The 25,058-nt window shown below is 43.6% G+C and overlaps 3 protein-coding genes across 3 annotated transcripts in view; 1 reads left to right on the plus strand and 2 right to left on the minus strand.

Moving 5' to 3' along the window:
- LOC308407524 (NXPE family member 3-like) overlaps positions 1–11,537 on the minus strand; it is a gene marked incomplete at both ends in the record, with an annotated part of 29,938 nt that extends 18,401 nt beyond the window's left edge. The window contains one exon of the mRNA XM_080899217.1: positions 11,418–11,537. Coding sequence (XP_080755343.1) covers positions 11,418–11,537 — 120 coding nt within the window. The remainder of the gene's footprint in view (positions 1–11,417) is intronic.
- Positions 11,538–13,218: 1,681 nt separating this feature from the next.
- On the plus strand, positions 13,219–15,906 carry LOC308407530 (uncharacterized protein; the record flags this gene model as incomplete). Its single annotated transcript, XM_080899232.1, has 8 exons — positions 13,219–14,528; positions 14,601–14,636; positions 14,714–14,884; positions 15,014–15,151; positions 15,314–15,376; positions 15,460–15,522; positions 15,611–15,706; positions 15,803–15,906. The coding sequence occupies exons 1-8, from the start codon at positions 14,456–14,458 to the stop codon at positions 15,904–15,906; spliced, it is 744 nt and encodes a 247-aa protein (XP_080755358.1). The 5' UTR covers positions 13,219–14,455.
- Positions 15,907–22,333: 6,427 nt separating this feature from the next.
- On the minus strand, positions 22,334–23,575 carry LOC308407537 (uncharacterized protein F54H12.2-like; the record flags this gene model as incomplete). The annotated part of the gene is made up of 1 exon (XM_080899249.1): positions 22,334–23,575. One exon carries the CDS (start codon positions 23,573–23,575, stop codon positions 22,334–22,336), a length of 1,242 nt encoding a protein of 413 aa, XP_080755375.1.
- Between the last annotated feature and the right edge of the window lie 1,483 nt (positions 23,576–25,058).

Genomic DNA, 25,058 nt, shown 5'->3' on the forward strand with positions numbered 1-25,058 from the left:
GAACTGTTTCTGAGAGACAAATAACACCAGGATCCTTTTCTAAGCAGCTGACAGCTGGTAACTGTGCAGGGGCGGGTCTAGCAAAGTGTTGCCAGGGGCCATGTAGGGCATTAACAGGGAATGGGGGGCACAAAGAAATACTTTTCTTTCTTATTCTCATTTAAAATGTCTCGCTTTTAAAAAATAATTATCTGAATCTTACAACAAACGATTGATAGATTGATGCATATATACCATCAAAACAGTGTACATCACTGTCACAACAGTGTTTATTTTCATTCAAAGGCCTTATGATTTTTCCTATAATGGTGGGCCGGCCTCTAGTCAAAATGCCCGGGCCAATTTTCTGTCCCAGTCCAGCCCTGTATGCAGCTCATCTGCAGTCTGGTGTTGCCTACATCTTCCTATTCAGAAGGCAGAATTTCTGAGTTCTGAGTACAATCGAGAGCACCACGACTGCAGTTTTTGTGTTGGATGTAAAAGGCGCACATGTCTCTGTGACGTAGGCTAGAATCATGGCAGCAGTCAATGACGGTCCAGGCGTGGGATTTCTCTCGTGGAAATATGCACATTATCTTTTCCTTTCTATTGGTAGGTGGCACAGTGCACTTGTGGCAAGTAAGCAAGCTAGAAGACTGGCAAAGTTATGGAAGCAACACATTAACAAGAGAATTCTGAGTAAAACCAAAGTTACTTTCCCTAGTAACTAGTTACTTTGAAAGTAACGAGTAACTTGAAGTAACTGAGTTACTTTTGAGAGAAGTAACTAGTAATGTAACTAAGTTACTATTTTAAAGTAACTTACCCAACACTGGTGCTCTGTGACAGAGGTGGGACCAAGTCATTGTTTTGCAAGTCTCAAGTAAGTCTCAAGTCTTTATCCTCAAGTCTCAAGTAATGTCAGGCAAGTCAGAGTCGAGTCTCAAGTCACTGGTGTAAAAGTCCGAGTCAAGTCACAAGTCTGAAACTTTGAATTTCAAGTCCTTTCGAGTCATTAAAAAAAACGAAAAAAAGCATGTTGCAGTTATGCTAAATGTAAATATTAGACCATGTAATTTTTAAATCTGTGTTTTTCTCAACACATGACAAAATAGTGAACTTAGAAAATATACACAAATTGTGAAATTGCACCTCTTTAAAATGCAGCTCAATTAAACCTAGCTCCAAGAATAATTTTCACCGACAGTTCTGAGATAAGCTGCATGTTATTCTTGGATGCGGTTGTAGGACCAGCTTTAAAATCGCATGACAAAAATATCATACACATTAAAAAAAACTGTATCACCAACGTAGCCTGGACAACATTTGCTAGTTAGATGAAGTCAGCTATCTCATCGTAGCATATTTATATGCATATTTATAATCATACGGTTCTTGGAGTGAGTGCATACACTCATGAAGTTTAGTAACTTCAGGTCACTGCAACAAGCCCAGGTACAGTTTACCGCCGGATAGGTACAGGACCTTGAAACGCACCGTGTAGAACGAAAGACCATCGTACGTATCATAAGTTTACCGGTCTCACAAATTGTCGTCATAAATACACATTCGTTAACCGTTTATTAATAGGACCTTTAAGCTCAACGGTAATTAATTAGTAGTGGAAATAATTTCTGGTACCCATCACAGAAATGTAGCAGTGACAACAATACTGTATGCTGTAATCGTACTGGGCAATTAGTGATACAAAAAACCTGTTTTATCCTGTGAATAAAAGTATGTGTTTTTGTCAATGTACCATAATAACAGAAGCGAAACGCAATATTGTGTCAGGACAATTCACTATTTATGCACAATAAACAAAGGAGCATAGCGCGACCATTTCTGTTCAGCGCCAGACTTGCTTGTAACCTGTATCACTAATTATGTTATGAAAATGACGCATTAACTACTAAAAAACACTGACCTTCGTGTAAATGCTTGGAGCAGACTAACCTGTGAGCTGGAGTGTTCTGGGACGTTATATTTGATCTTTGAATGGCTGCAATCCAGGCCACCCGTTGCCTCTTTGTTACTTCGGAAACATGGCTTGAACAATTTCTCTTCAACGACGTAATCCGATAACAACCGATCTCTTTACCCGTCGGCTTCCCGTGGCTGTCATGCGACCGGCTATTGCAGTTAATAATACAACGGCTTCTTGACATTTTTGTGTTTCTTTTTATCGCTGTATAACTGATTTTAATTGAAAACCTGCGTGCGCTAGTACCGCTTGCCACGAGTTCCCAGAATCCTTTGCGGTTCTACCCGTGAATGACGTCACATTTTCAATCTCCATATAATATGCATGTTAAATTTTATATTTGGGGTAAAATATCAAGTCTTTTCAAGTAAACCGGTTCAAGTCCAATTCAAGTCCCAAGTCATTGGTGTAAAGGTCCAAGTCAAGTCACAAGTCTTAGAACATTTTTTCAAGTCAAGTCTAAAGTCATAAAATTAATGACTCGAGTCTGACTCGAGTCCAAGTCATGTGACTCGAGTCCACACCTCTGCTCTGTGACATTATAGTCTTCTACTTCTGCTTCCATTGGTTTGCATTTTAAACTCCCAGCCTTTCAGTTTGTTATGAACGACTTATATTTCTAACATTTTGTGATATAAAAGTGAACCATGCGACTTTTTTTATTTTCTGTTTGATGGAAAGACTTAAGACACGAGTTATTTAAACAATTCTAAATGACAGTGTGATGGCCATAGTACTTTATGTGGGCCAAATATGTTAAGGATAATGTTTATCAATGTAAAATTGCAAAGAACTTGTGGATAGAATATAACATTTTGTAAACAGTTACCTCAGAAGCTGTACTGTCAGATCTATGTATGTAAGGTAAAACTTTCCACAGTACTTCCACTTAAGTAACTAAACCCTTACCCTTACCAATAATCCACTGCGCCTTGAAAAAGTAGCACAAACAGACAACTGACCCAGCAATGATAAGTAGAGCTACCCGAGGCCGAGACTCAAGCAGAAGAAAATTAAAAGTTGTTGTTTTTGTGGCTCGAAAAATTAAAGAAAGTATGTTTAATAATTCAACAAGACCCGCACCTTCAACACATGTACATTCAAATTTTGGAACAGGCTCAAGATTGCTGTTTGTTCGATAGGTTTTATCCGTTCGAAAAAGTCATTTTACGGCTTTAATGTTTCCAGCTGATAAGGAGAATGAGGGCATTTCAAATGTGCGTCCAAAGGCTTTAAACATCTGCTTTGTCTGTAACGACAGTATCAAACTACAGAGCATTGTTTTTACTAAAATGAAACATTTTCAGATGAAAATTTGGCTGCTTTTTGTTTTTCCACTGTAACACCCACCTCAACGCCATTTTTAGGATATTCTTGGTGATCCCATTTTTTCAAATTTATGCTTTTGGGACTGAGGGTATCTGAGGGTATCTAATACGCACGTTGTCGCTGTGTTTTGTACTACCAGCTGTGAGGGCTCTGCTTTTGCTTTGAGCAGTCTGTTTTTATTTTGTCTCGTGAGTGTGAGTGTTTTTCATACGAGATCCTCGTCAGTTTGATTTTGTTACCACAAACTTTGTGTGAAGCCAGTTTTTGGATTTTCACTTGTTGTTAATATGAACAGTCACATAAAATTCATTCCAATTTTTTGCCTTTGCTTCAATTAAGATGTTTCTTTAAATCTACAACAGCTTCCTTTTCAAAAAGTTTACTGACATAGTAAGAAGGTAGCTAGGGCACTCAGTAAGTATGAGCAACAATAGCTTAGGGACAGTTTCTACAATAAAGAAGATTTCATCATCTGCAGTTCGTCAAAAGTGCCGTATTAAAAACAATTCAGCAGACCCTCAGAGTGCAGATACAAACTGTTTTCAGCTGTAGAGGTAGAGATACACTTCATGTACTTATCAACATACAGTTTAGAGGTTTGCATTAGAGTACTTTGGTGCTTGGGCCTCTTTTATTTAGCATGGTTATACCATTGTGAATTTAGCTATCATACAGTATGTTGACATGACATGCAACTAAAAATTCGAAAATATATTTTTTTAAAATCAGTAACTTTGCAAATTTAGAGGAAATGTTTTCGGACAACATATGTGTCACATTTTAAACAGGGTTTGAATAATCAGTGCTGACATACAGACATTTATGCGCTGGGTATAACAGACATGCTTACCTTGTGAAAGGCCCTCGGATTTCTTGGAGCAGAGAAACACGCTGTATTGTTGCTTTTCTCTATTGTATAAGCAGCGCCCGACTGTCAGAAACGCTCTGTGCGGGTAGCAAAGTTGGCTCCAACGCACATCCAGGAATCCGCGTGAAAGAAAGGTGTTGCTGCAGCTAGGCTCACAGGAATGTCAGGCTTTTATTTATATTTGCATTCTCGTGCGTTAAAACTAGCAGCCTCTGTGTCCCGCTTGGATCCTCATTCCGAAAATTCTGATATTTAAATAAAATGGTGAATTGGCTAGTGATGAGGAGCCACTTAGATCCGTAAAATGAGGTTTGATTAAATTAAACTCTTATGAACAGCTATGAATTCTACCTCTCTGCTGATGTGTTCCAAACAATCGATGTTTTTTACATGGCCAAATTGTGTGCTAACTACCTCACACCGCTGTGTCTGGGATCTGAAAAAATAAAAAGTTAAAACGATATACCTGCGGCAGTTGTGAAGTGCTGAGAAAAAAAGCAAAAAAAGCTATAGGTATATTACTACTAACATAGGTTGCTGGCTTAAAATTGCTAATGTTACATGGAAAATATCAAAGCCATTGTGTGACCCACCTGCCACTGAATAGTTAGGTAAATATAATTTCAGGTTAAATGGAGGAAATTTTCATGTTTTTCCCCTATATTATAACATAAATTCTTAAACACTGAAGTCATTGCTGAAAATTTTAAATCTTATTGCCGTTTCTCAGATTTAGCTAAGCTGATGTTTGTTGAGACCAGAAAGCCGTTTACTTGATAAATTAAAACACATAAACTATATTTCAGGAACAGCACAGATATTCTTTGTAAGACCATCTTGAAACTGCACTGCTGACTAAAATTTAGCATTCATCATCGACTGCTGCATTGAATGCAAGTGCAACTGATCTGAAAGAGAGGCTAAACAGGAAACCTGGACCCTCTGTGGTCGACACCCTCTGAAAATCTACTAGAGATAGATTAGTACCTTTCACAAAAAATGTGGATAGCTAACTGAGAAATAGGTAACATACATGTGTCAGATTGCAAATGTAAGAATCCATGTTGAAAGACCAATCAGACCACAAAATATTATCACAAATTGTTCCTAAATGCAATGCTCCTAAAATATACAAGATTCTGAGGATATGTGCTGCTCTAGTTATCTGAAGAGAGGATCTCATCTGTGAATAATACAATCTAAAATAATTGTGTATGTTATAAACAAGCATGGACTCGCATATCAATATAACAGGACCCCTGTCAGTACTCTTGCTGCTGCATTTTGGATCAATTGAAGACTTTTCATGAAGTCTTTGTCAGGGGCCTGTGTTTGTGACCCAGCACTTTGAGTTTATTTTGTAATAACAATGTCAAAGTGCCAATGAGGTTAGGCAGCAGCCTAGTACTGCAAGTATACCATCTGGCTTTAATTTTAAGTCATATATCTGGTTATATACATCAAATATCTCTTCCCAGAAACTCCTGAGTATAGGGCAGGACCAGAAAAGGTGGCCAAGGGTTCCTTCCATCGCTTTGCATGTATCACACAATGAGGAAATAGACAGAAAAATACTGCCTAGCGTTGTTTCTGAGAAATGCAAATGATGAAGGACTTTGAACTGTTGAAACTTGTAATCTGGCATTAACAGAGCATTCTTTATTTGCCTTCAACCCACTGGCCCATAAAGCATCGGATATTATTATTTCCGTGTCCTTAACCCAAGCATTCCTAATGTGGTGTGTGGGTGCTGTAAGTATAAAAAGTGTAGGAAACTGGCTGATTAGGTGTTTAGAAGTGGGATTTTTAATCAAATAATCTTAGAAGTGACTATGAGCAGGGGGTTGATCCAAATGGCAGAAAGAATGTTTAATTATTCCTGATTTGTAAGTGTCAAAATAAATAAGCAGAGGGAAGCATAAAACAGAGGTCCTTAATAGTGTGAAGACCTAATTCTGACCGACCAATTTTGGAAGAGATGTTCCACCATTTTAATTATATTGACACGTCCAATTAAAGAAAGTGGGGGAAGTGTCCATTTATCTATCTTAGCTTTAATACTATCAATGAGGTCCTTAAAGTTTAATTTAAATAGTAGATTATGGTTTTTCTGGGAATATTAATACCGAGATATTTGAAGGAACAGGTGGTGATTTTAAAAGGCAAGCCAAAGATAAAGCCAGAGTCAAGACCATCTGCCAGTGGCATAAACATGGACTTGTCCTAATTAATTGTGAAACCAGAGAGTTGCCCAAATTTTTTGATGAGTCGAAGCAGGGGAGGCAAAGAGAGCCTGGCATCTGACAGCGTAAGGGCCACATCATCTGCATATAATATTATGATGGCTTTGACGGGATCACTGACTATACCTACAATATCAGACCTGTTCCTAACTGCAATGGCCAGAGACTCCATAGCCAAAGCAAAGAGCAGGGGGGGACAAACAGCAACCCTGCAAAGTCCCTCGGTGAAGTAGAATCGGATGTGACCTATCAAAATTTGTCAGTACCGTTGATCTTGGTCATGCATAATCCACACCAAGGTTGTAAAATTACTGCCAAAGCCAAATTTCTCAGGGGTAGCAGGTATTTCCACTCAATTTGATCGGAAGCTTGTTGTGCATCTAATGAAATAACAGCTGAATTTGGAGGGTTTATTCCATACAGTACATTCAACAGACCACGGGTTTTAGAGAAAGCAAATCTGTCTGGGATAAACCCAGTTTGATCCTGCTGAATAAAAGTGCCCCAAAACTTATTAAGATGTGAAGACAAGACTTTTGCAATGATTTTTTGATCATAATTTAATAGACTAAGCGGGTGACAAGCCATATTGGTGGGGTCTCTGTCCTTTGGAAGAAGACAAACGTGGGCTTCATACATGCTATCAGGAAAAGAGCCCAGTGCAATGGAGCAGTTCACCATCCTGAGTATTAGGAAGCAATTATATGAATGACCTCTCCCATATGGACCTAGCGTGCATTCATTTGACTGACTTTTTCAGGTTTAGCATCTGGGTTACCCAGCTCCATGGCCTATGGATCCTCTTCCCATCCAAAAAGAAGGAGTCCGTTCGGGCTCAGTTGGCCCGGATAGTCATGGCTAACCCTGGCATTATGGACTATTTACCTGAGGATTCGAAAGACTTTGTCCACGATCTGGGGCTTGCATTGACCACCACAGCAGCAGATGCCCAGCGTGTGGGCTGCATCACCGCAGCCTCACTGTCGCGCAGCTTCCCCGTTGGACTCATGAGCTCAGGCATGAAAAGACTATTAATGTTTCAGAAGCAGGGACTCTTTGTACTTGCACTGTAAATTCTATGGCTACTTCGTTTCTCACGTCGCTAAAGACAATTTTATCATTGGGCCAGCAATCAGGCTGTGCCCTCCATCCCTCTGGTAAAGAATTTTGAAAATATTGATCAGGAGAGCCGGCCCATCATCCTGTCTTGTCAGTTGGGGGTCAGCTGGGGACTTCAGTGAGCTCATCCAGCCTGCTGAAGACTTTGCATTGCGGGCATCGCCTGAACAGACTGATTGCACTGCGCAGCCCCAGCCACAGCATCCCCCTCTGGCTGTGTTCACCTCAGACAGAGGTCTCTGCACCTGCTGGGCCTGCTGGAGGCTCAGGAGAGCTGCTCCAGTCACGTGTCTCTACTGAGGGCACAGAAAAGCTGGTCCTGCAACTTTCCACGCCAGCTGGAGTTGAGTCAAGCCTGTCCAGCATTCTGTTATGCTGCCACCTACACAACCACATGTGGCGACCACACTTTCACCACTACCTACTAAAAGTCTAAGTCTAGCTAGGGCTCATCTAAGAAGGTATGTTTTAATGGTTTTGTTGCTGCCACCTGCCACCTGGTCAGCACCTGAACTGCTGTTTCTGTCTCTGTGATCTCGTTGTGTTGAGGTTGTTTGGAGTGTCCCAGGGTTTAAGTTTTTCGACTGCTTTACATTTGGGTGAAATATTCCAATTAAGTTGCTACTCTGGATTAGGATTCCTGTGTTTGGATCCTACCTTCTTCTGCTGCACATCTCACCTTTAAAAAATTGCCCCTTGGGGATAACAAAGTGTATCTTTACTTTTTTTTTTTTTTTTTTTTAAATGGGTTCACAGTTGTATGTTCTGTGACTAGTGTGTTTTACAGGTTAAGTTTTTTTTTTTTTATTCTATCTCTTTTTTTTTCTTTTTAGAAAAGTGGAATTCAGCAGGGAGGTGTCTGTCATGGTCCTGAGTCTACTGACTCAGTTTTTGTTCTTTGATTATAAATATTGGTTGTTGCCATTAGTGTCTTGTTGTGTTTTAGTGAATTTTGGATCTTGGATTTTACTTCTTTGCCTCTCCTGTGTTACACCTTTCTTGTCTAGTCAGTGTCTATGTTCGTGCATCTCCTGTGTCTTCCTTGTCTCCACACCTGTCTTGTGTTTCCTGTTTTAAATTGTATACGGACTGATTCTTATATAGCGCTTTTCTACTCTCCCCGGAGTACTCAAAGTGCTCATGTCACATTCACCCAATCAAAAGCACTTTCTCTATACATGGTGAAGTACATTCACTCAAATTCATACTCCGATGATATGGAGAGCAACTTGGGGTTAGTAAATGGCCTGTATTTATATAGCGCTTTACTAGTCCCTAAGGACCCCAAAGCGCTTTACACATCCAGTCATCCACCCATTCACACACACATTCACACACTGGTGATGGCAAGCTACATTGTAGCCACAGCCACCCTGGGGAGCACTTACAGAGGCGAGGCTGCCGGACACTGGTCAACCCTCTGACCACCACCAGTAGGCAACGGGTGAAGTGTCTTGCCCAAGGACACAACGACTGAGACTGTCCAAGCCGGGGCTCGAACCGGCAACCTTCCGATTACAAGGCGAACTCCCAACTCTTGAGCCACGATTGCCCCAAGTATCTTAGTATCTTTCCCAAGGATACTTGACATGCAGACTGGAGGAGCCAGGGATCGAAACACCAACCTTCCGATCAGTAGGTGACCTGCTCTACCTCCTGAGCTACAGCCACCCCATATGGCTGGTGGCTGGTTTTAAGCTGGCTGTTTTACTTTGGTAGTCTCATGTCCTGTGTTCAGTGTTTTGAGTTTCACTTTCTCCATCTCATTATGTCTGATTAGTCCCAGCTGTGTTTTCACCTGTTTCCCATCCTATCGTTGTTCTCCCTGTGTATTTTAGGCCTAGGACTTCCCCTGTTTGTTGTTGCATTATACCACTCCATGTGCTGTCTGTTTCCTCTGTGTTTTCAAGTTACTTTGTTCCTAGTTTCCTAGTATTTCTGGTTTCCCTATTGTTCAAGTTCTTAGTTTCTAGTTCGGTTCATTCTTTATGAGTTTGTGTTTTGAGGATCAACAGCCCAATAAAGATGTCTTTTGAGTTCATCTTCTCCGTGCTTATGAGTCCTGCTTTTGGGTCCTCTTCCTACCCACCACAGCACCAATCCGTGACAGAGGGAGTGTACAGTAACAGTGTTTATTGTATTTTTCTAGTCCACTAACTACAATGTATTTATCTATGTACAGAACTGTATTTGTTTATAAGGTACTGACTGTGCGAATGCATTTGTCCCTAACCATCGGGAACTCTCATGTTAACTTTTATCGAGTGGAAAAAATTTAGCGTTCATCCTCCAGCTTCACTGTGTTTATGTTATGCTAACATAGCTGTGTCGCTAGCGATCACGTAGCACAACATTATATACCAACTTCAATAACCCCGCAAAAGTCGCTGCTGTTTAGTTTTCAGCCTTTATTTATGCTGGAAGTGATAGCAGAAATGTACATTTTAATTTTTTCCAGAAATCTCTCAGTCAGAACATGGTTTAGGTGGAAGCTAACGAGCTAACTTCCTGCTAACTTCTAACTCCATTAAATTTAATAAATTCTGCTTTCATGGAACGCTGATCATTTTATTAAAGATGAAAGAATTTTAACTCAGTGGTCGTTTCACTTTGGGACCTGAAGCAGACTGAGTTTTCGACCCAGATTACTCTGCGAGGCTCCTGACTACCGTAGCCGTAATGTTCCGACAATCAATCAAGCGGTGCGGCTTCATAGCTTACCAAAGTCGTACTAAAACATTTTTTGACAGAGTTTTGAGCGCTGTGTACCAAATAAAATAGGTTCAAGGACAGTAAACACAACCAGAATTCATACATAAGGTTCACCAGATTATAAGGTGCACTGTTGATTTTTGAGAAAATTAAAGGATTTTAAGTGCACCTTTATAGTGCGGAAAATATGGTATGTAATAGCATTGCACACTGGCTAGGCTAACTAACAAGTGTCTGTGCTTGTGACAGTGCATACTATTCTTTTGTAGTTGGCTGTGTTTGAGCCCCCCCCAACGTTTCTGACCATTACATATTAGGTACTTATCCAGCAATACAATTTTAATATTACTGTAGTTGTATTTGGCAGTGTTAAACTATTACCAGATTATAAGCCATTATAAGCCACACCTACTGAAACAACCAGGCTAACCATTTTGTTCTTGCACCAGACAATAAAATGCAGCACTAAAAGATCGGCAAGTGTTCGTTTACTACATTTACTACATTTACTACATTATGGTTTCTCTGATTAGAATGCTACTTCCGTAAAGGGGACTTGTAGCAGAAAATGGAAGGATGAGCAGATAGCTTTTCACTTTAATTCTTTAAAACATAAGTTTTCATTTACTGTAATTTTGTAACAGGATGACAGAAGGAGAGAAGCATGGAGAAATAGAGAAACAGTTTGTGGTCCGATCGCATACCATTGTGGAGACACCGCACAGAATATGGCTGTCACTAGTGTTCAGAGATGATATGACGGCTGACAGAAGTAGCAGTCAACAGTAGCAAATTTAGCAAGTTTGCAGTGCTATACTCTGCTCACCAAAACCCACAGCTTAGTGCAACCACCCCAGAAAATCGCAAGGCAAAGAAATGGGCTATTGCACAATGGCCAAGTCAGTTACCGAATATGCTTTCCAGTTATTAAATACAAAACTAAAGGCAGAAAGACCTACAAACAAGCAGCAACAGAACTTGGCTGCAGTAAAAGCCTAGTAGAGCATCTGAGTGGGAACACAGCATTTGTTAATGTCTATGGGTTTTAAGCTTCTGGCACACACACACACACACACACACACACACACACACACACACACACACACACACACACCTGCACACACACACACACACACACACACACACACACACACAGTAGTTTGAATTAAGCAAAAGTCCTCACCTCCAGGATATCCATGATGTATAGCATTAAGATAAAGATAAACACAACCAAGAAGAGGAAGATGTATCCTTTCTTTGGAAGGCAAGTGCGAACTTTCTCGTTACAAAGGTGAAACTTCATGATTGCTAAACTCTCATCATCTCTGGTTGCAATGTTGTACGATGACCAGTTCACCTGGTACTGGATTTGAGAACGAGAATATTAACTAATATCTGCTCAAAAATAATACATAACATTAAACAAAGGCAAGTACATTAACAATGCTAAATACATAAAAATCTGACATTTGCTTTTCAAAATTCTTTCCTACCTCAAAGGAGGTGATTCTTTGAGTCCCTGTGACGAAGGTGATTGTGCTGCTTTACAAGTAATTATTAGTTCTCTTTGTTTGGACTTCTTGGTTTCCAGATAGTTATTGCAAAAGGGTGGTAACATGAGACAAAATACATATAATATCTAACCATTATGCAACAATGTAACAAGGTACTTTTATTACTGATGTCGTTATGTGGGTGGAGTTGGAGGAGGAGTTGGAGGTGGAGTGAATGAAAGAATAACTGATGACGTCCTATTAAAACAATGGCCTATGGCCATGTTGTTGCAGTATATTAATGACTAACCTCGTACTGTTGATAGATTATCTCAGTTGTTCTACTGACTGAAGTTTGGTTTGTTTACAGCATCCTGCCATGCGATTGCATTTGCCTTTGCATGTTATATATTTGTATGAATATATAAAATACATTTATAAGTATATGAAACAGTGTTACAGTGAAACAGTGACTAGCTATTCCTGTAACACTAAGCAAAACACTAAGCTGTACTTGTCACGGCTGGCGGAGTGAGCCGTGTGGTGTTGGAGGAAAAGGAGGACCCAAAATGCAGACAGCCGACTGATGATATGAGAGAGAGATAATCCCATACAGCTTATGACAAAATTTGATCCGAAGTGATTGATGGCCCTAATCACGACCTTTTGACCCCCCGCCCCTCCCCTCCGTGGGAAACCCCCGCGTGACGAATCGTATCCGGAGAAAGGGGGGTGGGAAACCCCCCGCGTGACGAATCGTATCCTGAGAAAGGGGGGCGGACCCCGGAAGCGCGCCATCTGTTGCTAACCGTAACGAATTGCACCCCGAGAAAGGAGGGGTGAACCCCCGGAAGCGCGTCATCTGTTGTTGGGGGAAAAAAAAGTTTTTAGAGGGAGGGGGAAAACCTCCGGAAGCGCGTCATCTGTTGTTGGGAAAAAAAGTTTTTAGAGAGGGGGAAACCTCCAGAAGCGCGCCATCTGTTGGAGGGGAATAAAAAAGCAGAGAGAGGAGTCCATCACAATTTCTAAGGCACAGACACAAGATGGATTTCCTTCTGCAGCCCCGCAGCGGTCCTGTGTCCGATGAGATCTGCTCTCCCAAAGAAGAAGGTTTTGAATATGACATATTCAAAAAACAGCATATTTACTATGGAAGGCATCGATCCGGACCTTATGACCCTACCGGAAATACTCCGGAAGTGTCTAGTCATTTTCAGACCTGTTGCATCATGTTCCCTAACCACAGCGGTGATGCAGCAGATGATTCTGTGATGAAAAGAAGAACTTTCTATCCGCTTGTAACCTTTAAGATACACCATAGCTTGTGATGAAAAGAAGAACTTTCTATCCGCTTGTAACCTACAGGCTGCCTATGTGTAAAAAAAATTGAATAAATATCGCTTAGTGAATACTACTTTTCCTTTTGAGAGTCCTTTTTTTTACAAGAGACTGAAAAAACAAACCAGCGACAGGCGATCTTGTTTCACACACACACACACACACACACACACACACACACACACACACACACACACACACACACACACCTCTGTGGGAAAGAGTCAACCATGAGAGTTTTGTCAACAGCAATTGTCCATTTGGCAAAACAAATATCCGTCTCAAAGCCGTATTTTACCGTTGCAGAAAACAGACGGCGTTCGCAAGAAGGCCCACACACACACACACACACACACACACACACACACCCCGCAGGCCAAGGAGGAGTGAGACGGCAGATATCAGGTTTTTTTTTTCTCAATGCTTATATCCTATAACACGCCCTCCAAAAAAATATTATTATTATTATTATTAAAACATCTATATGAGGTAGGTTTTACGCAACCTGCTCCTTGTCAGACCAAAGTAGAGAGTTTTTTCTTCAATACTTTAACAATAAGTTTTCTCAATATATAGAAAATGTTGATCCGCTGAGGAGTCAACATCCGATATTATCATTGCTTGTAACCCGGTTTCTTACATCTCCCCATAAAACTAGTCTTAGTGGAAAAAAAAGCTCATATTCGAATAAGTTTATTAAAGCACCCCCCTCTGTGGGAAAGAGTCAACCATGAGCCGAGTTTTGTCAACAGCAATTGTCCATTTGGTAAAACAAATATCCGTCTCAAAGTCGTATTTTACCGTTGCAGAAAACAGAAGGCACACACACACACACACACACACACACACACACACACACACACACACACACACACACACACCCACCCACCCCGCGGGGCAAGGAGGAGTTTTTTTCTTCATTACTTTTTACAATAAGTTTTCTCAATAGATAGAAAATGATGACGCTGAGGAGTCAACATCCGATATTATCATTGCTTGTAACCCTGTTTCTTACATCTCCCCATAAAACTAGTCTTAGCGAGGAAAAAAAAGCTAATATTCGAATAAGTTTATTCCCCTCTGTGGGAAAGAGTCAACCATGAGCCGAGTTTTGTCAACAGCAAGAACAAGGTCAGACAGCAATTGTCCATTTGGTAAAACAAATACCCGTCTCAAAGCCATATTTTACCGTTGCGGAATGGGGGAAAACAGACGGCGTTCGCAAGAAGCCAATCGAAAAAAAACAGCCCACTCTAACTACCGGTATTGTCAAGAGAAAGATGCGAAAAACAGATGCTTCGCTAGACTAGGATAAAATGAGAGAAGAAGCGGAAGGGGAGTCGCTATCTGTGACAGTTCTACCAATCGCGAGGAAGAATCCGTGAATATTATGTCAGCATTCCGTTCAAACAACGACGCCGATCAGAGGGCCATCTCGCCAGATCTGTTCATACCTCACCCCGGTAAGTTTTTTTCTTTACGACTTTAAATTATATATCAACAGAGATGTCAATAATTTGATTACTTTCTTTTAGATTTCTACATCAATGATTTCACGCAAGTGGACTACGGTACGTTTAAATAAGTATATACCATTTTTTAAATAAGTTTAGATAGACTTGATTTAACCATGCTCTGATACTTACAGAAACAATCGATAATGCAGTGAGTAACAGCAGAAATCCGGCCGTTTTCCGCGGCGAATTAGAAGCCATATCCCCCGCAGAACCTCCGCCGCCGCCGCGTGGAAGAGAAGACGGCACTATTTTCGTCTCCGCATACCGGGAGAACCGCGGAGAAAAAAGTTTTAAAATCGAAGGTAAACAATATGATGCATTATCAGCCATTTTGTTGAATAACAGGATGTGACGGAGTAATCCGAGTGTGCTATACCGCCCCTCCCGACCCGGAGCAGATTTTTAAAAAGTTTTGCTTTATTTCTCGACAGAGGTAACCGAGAATATACAGACCCCGCCGCAGCGAAAAGAAGAAGAAGAAGAAGAAGAAGAAGAAGAAGAAGACGACGACGTTATTTTCGTCAACGCATACCGGGAGAACTGCAGGAAAATACCTTTTAAACCAAAAGGTAAACAATATGATGCAACATCCGTCATTTCGATAAATATCAGGATGTGGCGGAGTAATCAGAGTGTGCTATACCGCCCCTCCCGACTTGGAGTGGTATAAAGAGTGCTAGAAAGTTTTTTATTTATTAAATCTTTCTCTTTTTTGTTTTATTTCTCGGCAGCCGAGATTGCGGATATACCTATTCAAGCCCCCTCCGCTACAGACAATCGCGCGGAGGAGCGAGGTAAATAAAAAGTTTTTTCATTCTCGAAAAATAGGGAGGAGGAGGTTGTTTTCTTAAATCTCTTCTGTTTTATTTCTCGGCAGCCGAGATTGCGGATTTACCTAACCAATCCCCCGCCGCTACAGACAATCGGGCGGAGGAGCGAGGTAAATAAAACGTTTTTTTTCATTCTCAAAAAAATAGGAAGGATGAGATTGTTTTCTTAAATCTCTTCTGTTTTATTTTCCCCGACAGAGACCGATACAGAAAATCAGACGGAAGAAAATCAGGTTGAGGAGGAACCGTCCAGATCGCCTCCTATCAGGAGAGCTCCTCTCGGAAGACTGAGAGGTAATTGACGGGGGGATGAATCGAACCTATTAAACTTCTCTGCTCTATAAAAAATGTAAGGTTTAAAAAATACATTCTGTCCGTCTTTTCTTACAGCTCGACAGATGCTTCATAAGAAGAGAATCCTTGAAAAACTCGCTTTCATGTACGTCGCAACAGTTCGCACATTTGCATCGATATACAGACACAAGGACCTGTAAAGTAAAAGCATGTAAAAGTCTGTGAATTAAGAAATAAAGAAAATCATGTCGGAAGAACACAGCATTCCTGAGGCTTTGTTGGAAGCCGTGGCAGAATTAAACAGAAACCATGAACATTTAGCCCCACCGTTAGAAAACAATATAGCCCCACCACCACCAAACGACCCTCTACAACCTTTAGAAAACGCATTGCAGATCCTCCTTCAAAACATTGAAAACGAGCGGCTTGCCGGTCTACTGAACTTTGACCCTCTGCAGCCGATAGAAAATGCTCTTCAGCTCTACGACCGGCAGCAGGGGGAGCAGCAGGTGCAGGTGGAGCAGCATCATCATCAGCAGCCCAGGGAGGAGGACCGGCCTGCGGAGCATCAACAAGGAGGAGGAGGATCTCGGGTACAGAACGATGCGGTGACTCGCCGCGAACATTTTAATAATTTCGAAATAAGGCGAGTATTTAACATTCCCTCTCCGGATGAAGCGAGCGACCTCGCTCAATTTTACCTCGACGTCAGGGATAATTTTGTAGATCTAGCGGATAGGGTCAGACCGGAAGTTAGTCGTAACGACCGGGTTCAACTGGAGATCATCAGCGAGCACGCGCGAAATCACTCTGTTTTTAACGTCGATGACGAAAGCGCTGAAAACATTGTACCGGTTTTTGAGGACCTGCTAGCCAGGCTGATACAATCAAACGGAGCGATCGTCGCAGGCTCTCCCCTAGAAATTGTTGTGCAAGTAATTAGAAATCCTAGAGGCGGTGGCAGTAATGACCCGCGTAAAAAGATTCAAAAAATGTTAGACGATGAAATTCTAGTCAAAAAGCGCCGCTGTCTGTACGTGGTAAAAAACAAAAACGATAATCTGTGTTTTGCCATCAACCTGATTCACCTCACTCAACCTCATTTCACAGATAAACAGGCCCTGGAACGCGGCAGAGAGCTGCAGCGTTTAGCGGGGTTGAGCGATCGCACTCAGGTAACTCTCACCGACATAGGTAAATTCGAACAAATACTAAAACGTAAAATCGTCGTGTTTTACCGCCCGCCCGAGGACAGAACTCTTTCATTAATCGAAACAGACTACCCGAACACGCCTCACCCGCTGTACTTATTCTTATTCCACCATCACTATTACGGGATAAAAAATCTAAAAACATTTTTAGGAATTCAGTACATTTGCGACGAATGTCACCGCGGGTATTATAAAAGAGAAGAACACTTTTGTCAAAACCGCTGCAACCTCTGTTTTGACCCCGCATGCCCCTCTCACTTTCTGGACTCTGTAATCTGTACGGATTGTAACAGATCATGTCGCACACGTGCGTGTTATTTAAAGCACAAACAACCTAGAATTCACTCCGGTTCAGACCTCAGCGTTTGTCAACAATTGTATAAATGTCCGGACTGCAAGCACCTCTCCCGTCGCGGAATGCACAGGTGCACAGCCGCCAGATGTAAAATCTGTCGCGCGGAGCTTCCTCCCGACGACGATCAACACCTGTGTTACATCCAACCTTTGAAACATGAAAACTCTGATAACGCTTCCATAATCTTTTACGACTTTGAAACCTTCCCAGACAGGGAGGGGGCGCACGTCCCTTACCTAGTGTGCACAAAATCTCTAGAAGGAGAAGAGTGGCACGCTTACGGTGTAGACTGTGTTGAAAAGTTTCTCCAAAGATACAGAAGGAAAAAATATAGAGAGACCACGTTCGTTGCGCACAACGCGAAAGGGTTTGACAGCTATTTAATTCTAAGTCAGCTGGTGGGGGGTGGGATGACGCCCTCTCTCATCATGCAAGGCAGTAAAATTATATGTTTCACAGAATCCGATTTCCTTCTCAAATTCATAGACTCGCTTTCTTTTCTCACCATGCGTCTCAGCGCTATGCCCAAAGCTTTAGGCTTCGAGGACAAATCCAAGGGATTTTTTCCTCACAAATTCAGCTCGCGGGACCGCTTAAAATACTCGGGTCCGTACCCTCCTCCTTCAGATTACGGGGTGGAGCGCATGTCACCAGCCGAAAGGGCAGAGTTTTTGCGTTGGCACTGCGAGGCCTCCCGGGGAGTGTTTAACTTTGAAAAAGAGTCCCTGTATTACTGCCGAAACGACGTTAATATCTTGAGAGAGGCGTGCGTAAAGTTCAGAGACGGGTTTATAGGCGAAACTAAAGTAGACCCTTTCAGCTGCGTCACTATAGCTTCAGCCTGCATGAAAGTGTTTCTCACCAATTTCCTACCCGAAAACAGTCTGGCTATCCCCTCGCCCGACAACTACGGGCGCAGGTTCAAAGCCTATTCGCACGCGTCCATTCAGTGGCTGGAGTGGGTAGCTCACTCTCAGAAAATTCCCGTTCAACACGCTCTCACAACCGGCGGAGAGAAAAAAATAGGCCCGTACTTTGTCGACGGATACGCGCTGATTAACGGGGAAAAGTGGGTGTGGGAATTTCTGGGATGCTTTTATCACGGCTGTCCAAAATGCTACAGGCCTGAGGAAATCTGCCCTTTGACCCGCGCTCCTTACGGGGACCTGCAAGCCTCTGCCGAGGCGAGGCTCCGGGAGCTGAGAAACGTTTACAGAGTCCGCACGGTCACTCTGTGGGAGCACGAATGGAACGAGATGAAAAAATCGAACGAGGAGGTTATAAATTTTATGCGGAGCTACGAAGTCCCGGAACCTCTGTCTCCTCGCTCGGGACTTTACGGAGGCCGCACTTCGGCCTTGAGGCTGCGTTACAGCGCCTCGCCAGGAGAAAATGTGTATTACGTAGACGTCACATCCCTGTACCCTTACGTCAACGCCAAGCGCGCTTACCCTCTGCATCACCCCCAAATCATCAGAGAGAATTTTGCAGACCCTCGCAGTTATTTCGGGCTGATCAGAGCCACCGTTTACCCGCCGCGCGGGCTCTATTTCCCCGTTCTACCGTACAAAACCCCCGGAGGTAAATTAATATTCTCCCTCTGTCGCACCTGCGCCGAGACCAATCAACAAAGCGATCCGTGCCTTCACGACGACGAGGCCAGAGCTCTCACCGGGGTCTGGGTCACCGTCGAGTTTAACAAAGCCTTAGAATTAGGTTACAGAGTGGCTAAAATCACAGAGGTCTGGCACTTTGATAGTCGCAGCAGCGATATTTTCGCCGGTTATATTAACACTTTTCTCAAAGGCAAACAGGAAGCCTCCGGTTATCCTCCGGAAGCTCGCGACGAGGATGAGAGGAACAAATACGTGGAAGAGTACCACAGGCATCAGGGCATACGTTTAGACCCGTCAAAAATAGAGGTGAATCCGGCCAAAAGACAAGTTTCGAAATTGTGTCTCAACAGTTTCTGGGGAAAGTTTGCTCAGAGAACCAACCTGACTCAGACCACTCTGGTCAGAAAACCGAGTCAGTTTTTTAACTACGTCTTTTCAGGACAGTACGTCTTTAAACACGTCTCTTTTTTAAAGACTAAAAAACAGGAAGTGGCTTTAATTCAGTGGAGCTATAACGAGCGGTGCGTGATACCTCCCGGCGCTACCAATAACGTTTTCATCGCCGCTTTCACTACAGCCTACGCCCGCCTAAAACTCTACGAGTATTTAGAAAAATTGCAGCGCAGCGTTCTGTACACCGACACCGACTCTCTGATCTACGTAGTGAAAGAGGGGGAGGAACCTTTAGAGCTGGGTAACTATCTAGGGGATCTCACGGACGAATTAGACGGGGACACCATCCAGGAATTTGTCTCCGCGGGTCCAAAGAGTTACGCCTACCGGACCAGAAACAAAAAGAAAATGGTGGTAAAAATGAAAGGAATAACGCAGACGAGAGAATGTTGCGAACGCGTCAATTTCGACAGTATGAGCGGGTTGGTGGAAAGTTACCTTTCAGGTATGAAAGAGGCGGAGCTCCAGACCCCTCAGAACGGAATTCAGAGGGATAAGAGAGGCTTTGTGCTCAAAAACAGAACATTTCAGAAAAAGTTTCGCGTGGTTTACGACAAGAGACGTCTCTTTCCAGACGGTACAACTCTGCCTTTCGGGTACTAGTGTTTTTGTTTTCTTCTAAAAAAGAATGGAGGAAACTGATTTTGATCACAGACTGAAAGTGCCTTTTTCCTGTCTAGTTGTGGGTCCTAGCGGGTGTGGGAAAACTCATTTTGTAAAGTGTGTTTTGGAAAACTGTGAACGCGTCATGGATACTGTGCCCGCGAATATTGTGTGGATTTATACTTCTTTTCAACCCATGTATGAGGAGCTTTCAAAGACCAATAAAAACATTAAATTTATCGAAGGGCTGCCTGATTCTTTTGAAGATTTCCGAGACGTTCTGGTGGTGCTGGATGACGTCATCTTTCAGGCCTCGGATCACCAGGAAGTGGTTAAAATTTTCACTCAATACCGCCACCATAAAAACGTCTCGGTTATGATGCTGACCCAGAACGTTTTCCATCAAGGTAAATACAGCCGCACCATCAGCTTAAACTCCAATTATATGGTGTTGTTTAAAAACCCCAGAGACAAGCTGCAGATTGAGATTTTGGCCCGTCAGATTTTCCCTTCGCAAAAAACATTTTTCTCAGACAGTTTCAAAGACGCCACCGAGGAGCCCCACGGGTATTTAATCCTCGATCTCACTCCTTCGTGCCCAGAACGCTACAGAGTGCGCGCCGGTCTGCTTCCGGGGCAGTACCCCGTCATTTACCTGCCTAAACCCAAGTAGCCATGTCTCAGCGTATAAAAAGAAACGCAGTCTTACTGCAAGCTCTGTACCACGCGTCGCCGCAGAAACGCAAAGACATTCTCGCTCACAGCTCCCCGGATTTCCTCCAAGCGCTGTGCGAGATAGCTTTAAATCTTTTAAAGGGAAACATACCTCTTTCCGCTCCTCAATACCAAAAACTGAAACGCCAGAAAAAGATCATCAGGCTGCTGGCCGACAAGAAAACGAGTTTAAACCGTAAGCGTCAAGTTTTAAAGAAACAAACGGGCGGGTTTCTTTTCCCTCTGCTGTCCGCAGCCGTACCCATTCTGGGGAACCTGCTGGGAGGAATATTTCAAAAACGCTGAGATGTTTAAAAAAATGATTCTCGTTCCCTCTCACGAGTTGAAAAAACTGACCCGACCCACCGAGCCTACCGTCAGAGAAACTGCCAAAGACGATTTGGACGAAAAGATGAAAGCCATACTGGAGGATCCGCGGCTAAATTCGTATGAAAAAATCAAAAGATACGAGTCTCTGCTGCGGAGATATCTCACACTCTCTAAACAGGACCGGGACGAGGAGAGTAGGGTGACTTTCCACCTCCCGCCAGAGGAGGCGCAGCAGCAGGTGCAACAGCAGCAGGTGCAACACCAGCAGGTGCATCAGCAGGTGCAGCAACAAGTGCAGCGGCCCAGAGAGGAGGATGATGAAATGATGGAAGAAGTATTAAAATCCTTACCCCCTCGAGATCGCAAAAACGCCCGCTACATTATGCAGAAATTAGCTGAGGGTGGAGGAGGATGGACAAAGAGGGGTGAATTTGTTTACAAGGGGGATGCGGTGCGGGGTTCGCACATGATCGATCTATTTAAAAACCTCTCCTTCTCTTTTAAAAGTAAAAACCAAACGCGACCGAAAGGATGGAACGCGTTTTTAACTACTTTGGTCGAAACAAACATACCCTCATCCTCAATACATAACCGTAGAGCTCGCGACCAGTATGCGCGTCTTAAATCTGTGGAGGAGGAGGAGGAGGAGGGAGGACAGACACCTGCGCGAAGGGGGAGAAAACCTTCTCGGGTCAAAATAACGCTTTCCCCGACCTGGACCTCTATGTAAAAATCAATTGTTTTTTTGTTTACAAATGAAATAAAAAAAACGCTGCAACAAACTTTTTTTTGTTTACGTTTCTTTATTCGATACACACATCTTTAAACTTTTGTAAGGAGCACGCCACGTGATGACCTCTGCGAGAGCGAGCGGGGCAGCGTCCTTTCAGAAAGTCAGACACCATGTCATCATTTTTAAACACATCGTTATAGTACAGAGAAAGTATTTTACCGACGGATAACCCCTGAGCCTTGTGACATAGATAAAAAATGCAATGTTGCCCGCAAACGACAGACATAGGGTGCTGAAGTTGACGATCGTGATAGAGTATTTTGTCAGAGCGGTCTTCCAGAAACTCTGAGATGACCGAGGGATAGTGAGCAAAGTCGGGAGGGAATCCGTAAGAGTCAAAAAAAGTGGAGGAACCGTCCTTTTCCAGAGTCAGAGCCAGCCAGTGTTCTCCCCTCAAGTGCGAGGGGTGAGTGTTTACTATAAAGTAGGCGGGGGGTTTAAAGTCGCGCCTCAAAAAGGCCAGCTGGTCCGAGGCCCAAACCCCGCAGAAAACGTCTCCCAAGGCGCGATGTAGAATGTGCTCCAGCTGAAGGTTATCCATGTGTGTATATTTTAGTAATAATCCACCAGCACCTGTCTTTTAGAGTCAATCTCCAGAATTGAGTCGTAGCAAGCATACACTATGAGAGTGGTGGTCTGAGGTAGAGGAACTCTGAATCTCATCTCCAGCCTCAAATTCCCGTTGGAGACGGGAGACAGGGCGTCAGCATCCTCGCTGGGTTCCAGATTAAAGGCAAAAAGGGCGTACCCTTCATTAAATTCCCGGCGATCGATGCTCAGAGGTAAATCTTTGAGGTGTCTCCCCGTGGCGGAAAACATGTGATAAAACTCCCTGACCGAATTTCCGCGGTCAAACTGTGGCTGGAAAGCTTTGGCGGGCACCTGCCTGCCGTCCTGACACAACGCCAGATACTCCACATCGTTGTGTCTAAAGTTGAAAGGTGACAGATCCCTCCTCCCGGTGAAGGCGTCGTGATGAACCATGCCCAGGACCACGTATTTTGGCATGGCTCCCAGAAAGAGATTCTCTTGGTTGCAGATCCTGGAATTTTCAGGGATGGAGTAGGTTTTCACAGAAACGCGCGAAAGAGGATAGAGGGCGTTTCCTTTCATCAGGGCCGCGGCGTGCCCCAGCCTGACGGCCGGCGAGACAGTGACCTTTTTAACAAACAGAGAGGCCGAAGTTATTTTCAGAGCAAACTGCGAATCCCGAGTTCCCATCAGACTGAAGGCATCGCTGTTGCGTATCAATTTAATTCTCAAATCCACAGAGTTCAGCAGGAGCCTCTCGCAGAAGAAAATATCTGCGTGGAGGGGACCCAGCAGGTCCACTTCTCGCGACTCGGCCGTGAAAACGGCTCTCTGTTTTATCCCTCTGTTCGGCCCGTTGCTTATAACTATAGAATCCATGTCTCCAGCAGTGTCTTTGTAAAACAGACCGGCGCTGAATTGACTCTTTAGAGTGTCTTCTGAAAAGTTGAGCAGCGTCTCGATCATGGCCCTGTAAGGATGGGTGGCGCTGGACTGCGAAATCAATCGATCCCCCAGAATAACGTCGCACTGACTGAAAATTGTGTTGAGAGGATAATTGATGAGGGCTACCCCCGCGTCGGGTGGGATGTTGCTCCCGTCCCTTTCCGTAATTTTCACTCTCAGATGGAGCATGGTGTCGTTCAGATCGAGATACTTTTCCCCGTCTCCGGGGATGAAAAATTCAATGGGTGAGTTGTCGTTCAAAGCAGAGAGGGGCTGACATTCTTGATATTTTTTATCCTCTATGGATAGCTGGGTCATGGGAGCCGAAAATAGATCCAGTTCGGCAAGGGTGCATTCGGCAGATTTCTTGTGTAAGAGAGACATTTTTTATTTATTTATTTTCTTCTAAAATATGTCAGAGCTCCTCTGGGGCTTCCTTCTCTTCCCGCTGCCAGCCTTAACTGATTTACTTTTTACTCCGACGCTTTTATTTTTAATCCGCTCGCCCGGAGGGCGTTTCCTCTTCCTGCGGGAGAGGACCATCATACCACCCGCCCCCTCCTGGCGAGGCTCTGTCAGCTTACCCATCACTCTTTTCACAGCGTCTGTAGCGATATTGGTTGCGGCCGTTTTCAGGTGAGGTTTAGCTACGGCGAACCCGGATTTGAAGAGAGGAGACACGAAACGAAACAGTCTGGAGAAGATGGATCCTATCCCTCTGCCGTACATCACGGGCGCTCCGTAAAAACCCGGAAGGGAACCTCCCACCTGCCCCTCATAATACCTCACAAAACGGTGGGGGTCCTGCGGAAGACGCGCAGCCATTGTCAAGCCGGTTTAAAGTGCAGCTTGACTATCGTTTTCCCGTAAACAAAATCCACGAATCTGTCGCGGTCCGTTTTAATTTCTACGCGTATGGTTTTAATGTATTTTTTAGAAACGCGTAAGTAATGGACCATATTATGTCTGATGCTGATCACGTCTCCGTAATCGCCTTTCACGTTAAGGACGCTGAGCAACGGTGAGTAACTGTCACCGACCGGCTGGTACTGAACGATGTCGGTGTAGAGAAACAGGTTATATACGCCCGCGTTCATATCGCACGGATACGGAGTAGAGCGCTTTGACAGAGTCCACCACTCGTTCGTTTTCAATCCCAGCATGTAAGCCAGAGGAGGGAAGACCTTTATTTTATGGCTCCCGACTCCTTTGATATCCAGACGTTTGGTGACGTTGTTGAATGAAGCCTCGAAGGACGGGTCGTACTTTTGGATCGCTGGCACCAGGTGATCCAATAGATCTTTAACGCGTCCGTAATGACCTCCCCTGCCGAATTTTAAAATCACCAGGGGCTGATCTTCCTCCGTCGTCCGCATCAGCTCCAAGTAGGAGGCGTCCGGCGGTAGATTGTACCATGTGCGCGGATAAATGAATTCGCATAAGCCCACGCTCCATTCTCCGGTCAGCTCGAGGGGTTTGGCCAGATCCACCGTGTAGCAGCCGCTGGCGTTATCTTTAAATAAGCCCTTGCTGGCGTTGGAAGGCAGGGTCACGTAAAACCCTTCGGACTGCATGATGAATTTTAAAAAATGAGCCGAATGATGCGAGGGGTCTCTTTTTTTATACTCCTACCACTTCCGAGGCTTTCACCCAGCTGTTGAATTTATCCGGCCAGTTTTTCCACTTGACAAAAACCTGTTTTTCCCCTCTGACTGTGCGCCGCTTTAAAATCTTCTCCACATGAAACGCTTTGTCCTCGGTCAGTTTCACTTTCTGCAGCTCGGGCTCATAAAACGACCCA

Source organism: Rhamphochromis sp. 'chilingali' (genome assembly GCF_963969265.1).
Source record: "Rhamphochromis sp. 'chilingali' genome assembly, chromosome: 1".
In the NCBI taxonomy this organism is placed as follows: domain Eukaryota; kingdom Metazoa; phylum Chordata; class Actinopteri; order Cichliformes; family Cichlidae; genus Rhamphochromis; species Rhamphochromis sp. 'chilingali'.